Source organism: Mesitornis unicolor, unplaced genomic scaffold (assembly GCF_000695765.1).
Source record: "Mesitornis unicolor isolate BGI_N332 unplaced genomic scaffold, ASM69576v1 scaffold37686, whole genome shotgun sequence".
Taxonomy (NCBI): domain Eukaryota; kingdom Metazoa; phylum Chordata; class Aves; order Mesitornithiformes; family Mesitornithidae; genus Mesitornis; species Mesitornis unicolor.
In genome coordinates this window covers 1-1668 of record NW_010192332.1, presented here as the reverse complement: position 1 = coordinate 1668, position 1668 = coordinate 1, and the positions used below count along the sequence as shown (strand labels likewise).

General features: G+C 63.8%; 1 protein-coding gene across 1 annotated transcript in view; it reads left to right on the top strand.

Moving 5' to 3' along the window:
* FPGS (folylpolyglutamate synthase) overlaps nt 1–1661 on the top strand; it is a gene marked incomplete at its 3' end in the record, with an annotated part of 2114 nt that extends 453 nt beyond the window's left edge. Inside the window, exons 3-10 of the mRNA XM_010187057.1 lie at nt 27–166; nt 247–361; nt 484–561; nt 864–925; nt 1024–1126; nt 1207–1284; nt 1355–1502; nt 1585–1661. Coding sequence (XP_010185359.1) covers nt 27–166; nt 247–361; nt 484–561; nt 864–925; nt 1024–1126; nt 1207–1284; nt 1355–1502; nt 1585–1661 — 801 coding nt within the window. The remainder of the gene's footprint in view (nt 1–26; nt 167–246; nt 362–483; nt 562–863; nt 926–1023; nt 1127–1206; nt 1285–1354; nt 1503–1584) is intronic.
* Between the last annotated feature and the right edge of the window lie 7 nt (nt 1662–1668).

The window sequence follows — 1668 nt, the reverse complement described above, 5'->3', positions numbered from 1 at the left end:
GGGCTTGGGGAGGCCAGGGGGACAAGGGGGAGCCACTGGCATCTCTGGCTTTGTTCTCCCTCGCCCCAACACGGGAGGGCTTAATGCTGCCATCTTCCCAGGGCTCGGCGTGTGCCTTCACGGAGTGCATCCTCCGCAGCTATGGGCTGAAGACAGGCTTTTACAGGTGGGCACAGGGCTGGGAAGATCTGGGGGGGCCAGTGGTGCCATGCCTGACCATTTCCCCTCCCCACTCTGCACTCCCAGCTCCCCTCACCTGGTGCAGGTGCGCGAGCGGATCCGCATCAACGGGCAGCCCATCAGCAAGGAGCTCTTCAGCAAATACTTCTGGCTCGTCTACAACCGCCTGGAGGAGACCAAGGTGGGGGTGGTGGGGCTTGTGGGGGGGGCTCCTTCCTTCAGGACCATCCCCCTAGGGCCACGTGCCCCAGCGCCAGCTGGGGATGTCCCACACTGTCCCCTTACGCCCGCTCTGCCCAGCAGGACCCAGCACACTCCAGCATGCCGGCGTATTTCCGCTTCCTCACCATCATGGCCTTCCACGTCTTCCTGCAGGAGAAGGTAGGTGGTCGTGGTGGTGGCCTCCAGATTGTGATGGGGACATCAGTTTGGCAGGGACCTTGGGCAGGGACAGGGACATGGGGTCCAGCCCCAGCTCAGGGCAGAGCTGGCCTTCGTGGGGCTGTCACGGCCATATGTACGGTTATGTGGGTGGTGCCAGGTGGATGGTCTCCCCATGAGCAGGTTCATGCATAGGTTTGGAGGGATGTTGGCAGGGACCTGGCCCTACTCACGTTCCCAGATCCACGGGGAGAGATGCTACTGGTGACCCTATGACACCTCTGGTGTCCCTGTGTCCCCAGGTGGACCTGGCGGTGGTGGAGGTTGGCATTGGCGGTGCCTATGACTGCACGAACATCATCAGGTAGGAGCTGTGGGGATGAACCTTTCCTCCAGGGCTGCCAGGGACTGGTGTCCCCATGGCAGGAGGACAGTGGGGACACTGTCACGCTGCATCCCCAGGGCGCCAGTGGTGTGTGGGGTCTCCTCCCTGGGCATCGACCACACCAGCATCCTGGGAGACACCATGGAGAAGATCGCCTGGCAGAAAGGGGGCATTTTTAAGGTAGGGAGACCCAGTCCTCCCCCATCTTGTGGTTTTGGGGTGTGCTCCCGCATGGCCCTCAGCACCCCTTTCCTTCGCAGCCTGGTGTGCCAGCATTCACCGTGGTGCAGCCAGAGCGGCCACTGGAGGTGCTGAGGGACCGAGCCCAGGAGTTGGAGGTGAGTTGGGTGGCAGAGGGGTGGATAGGGGGTACCCCATGGCGGGGGGCTGAGCCTTCTCTCCTTGCAGTGTCCCCTCTACCTCTGCCCAGAGCTGGACGCCTTTGAGGAGGGATACCGGGCACTGGAGCTGGGGCTGGCGGGCACCCACCAGCGCTCCAACGCTGCCCTGGCCTTGCAGCTGGCACGGACCTGGCTGCAGCGCCGCGGCTGCCAGGGTAAGGCGGGGGGAACAGAGATGGTGAGGATTTGGACCCTGCTATGGCCCCTGTGGTCTCAGCAGGGTGCTGGTTCCCCCAGGTTTTGGGGAGCTGAAGGAGGTGCTGCCAGGCACTGAGCTGGTGGGGAGGCCGGTGCCGCTCGCGCCCACCTTCCAACCCACCG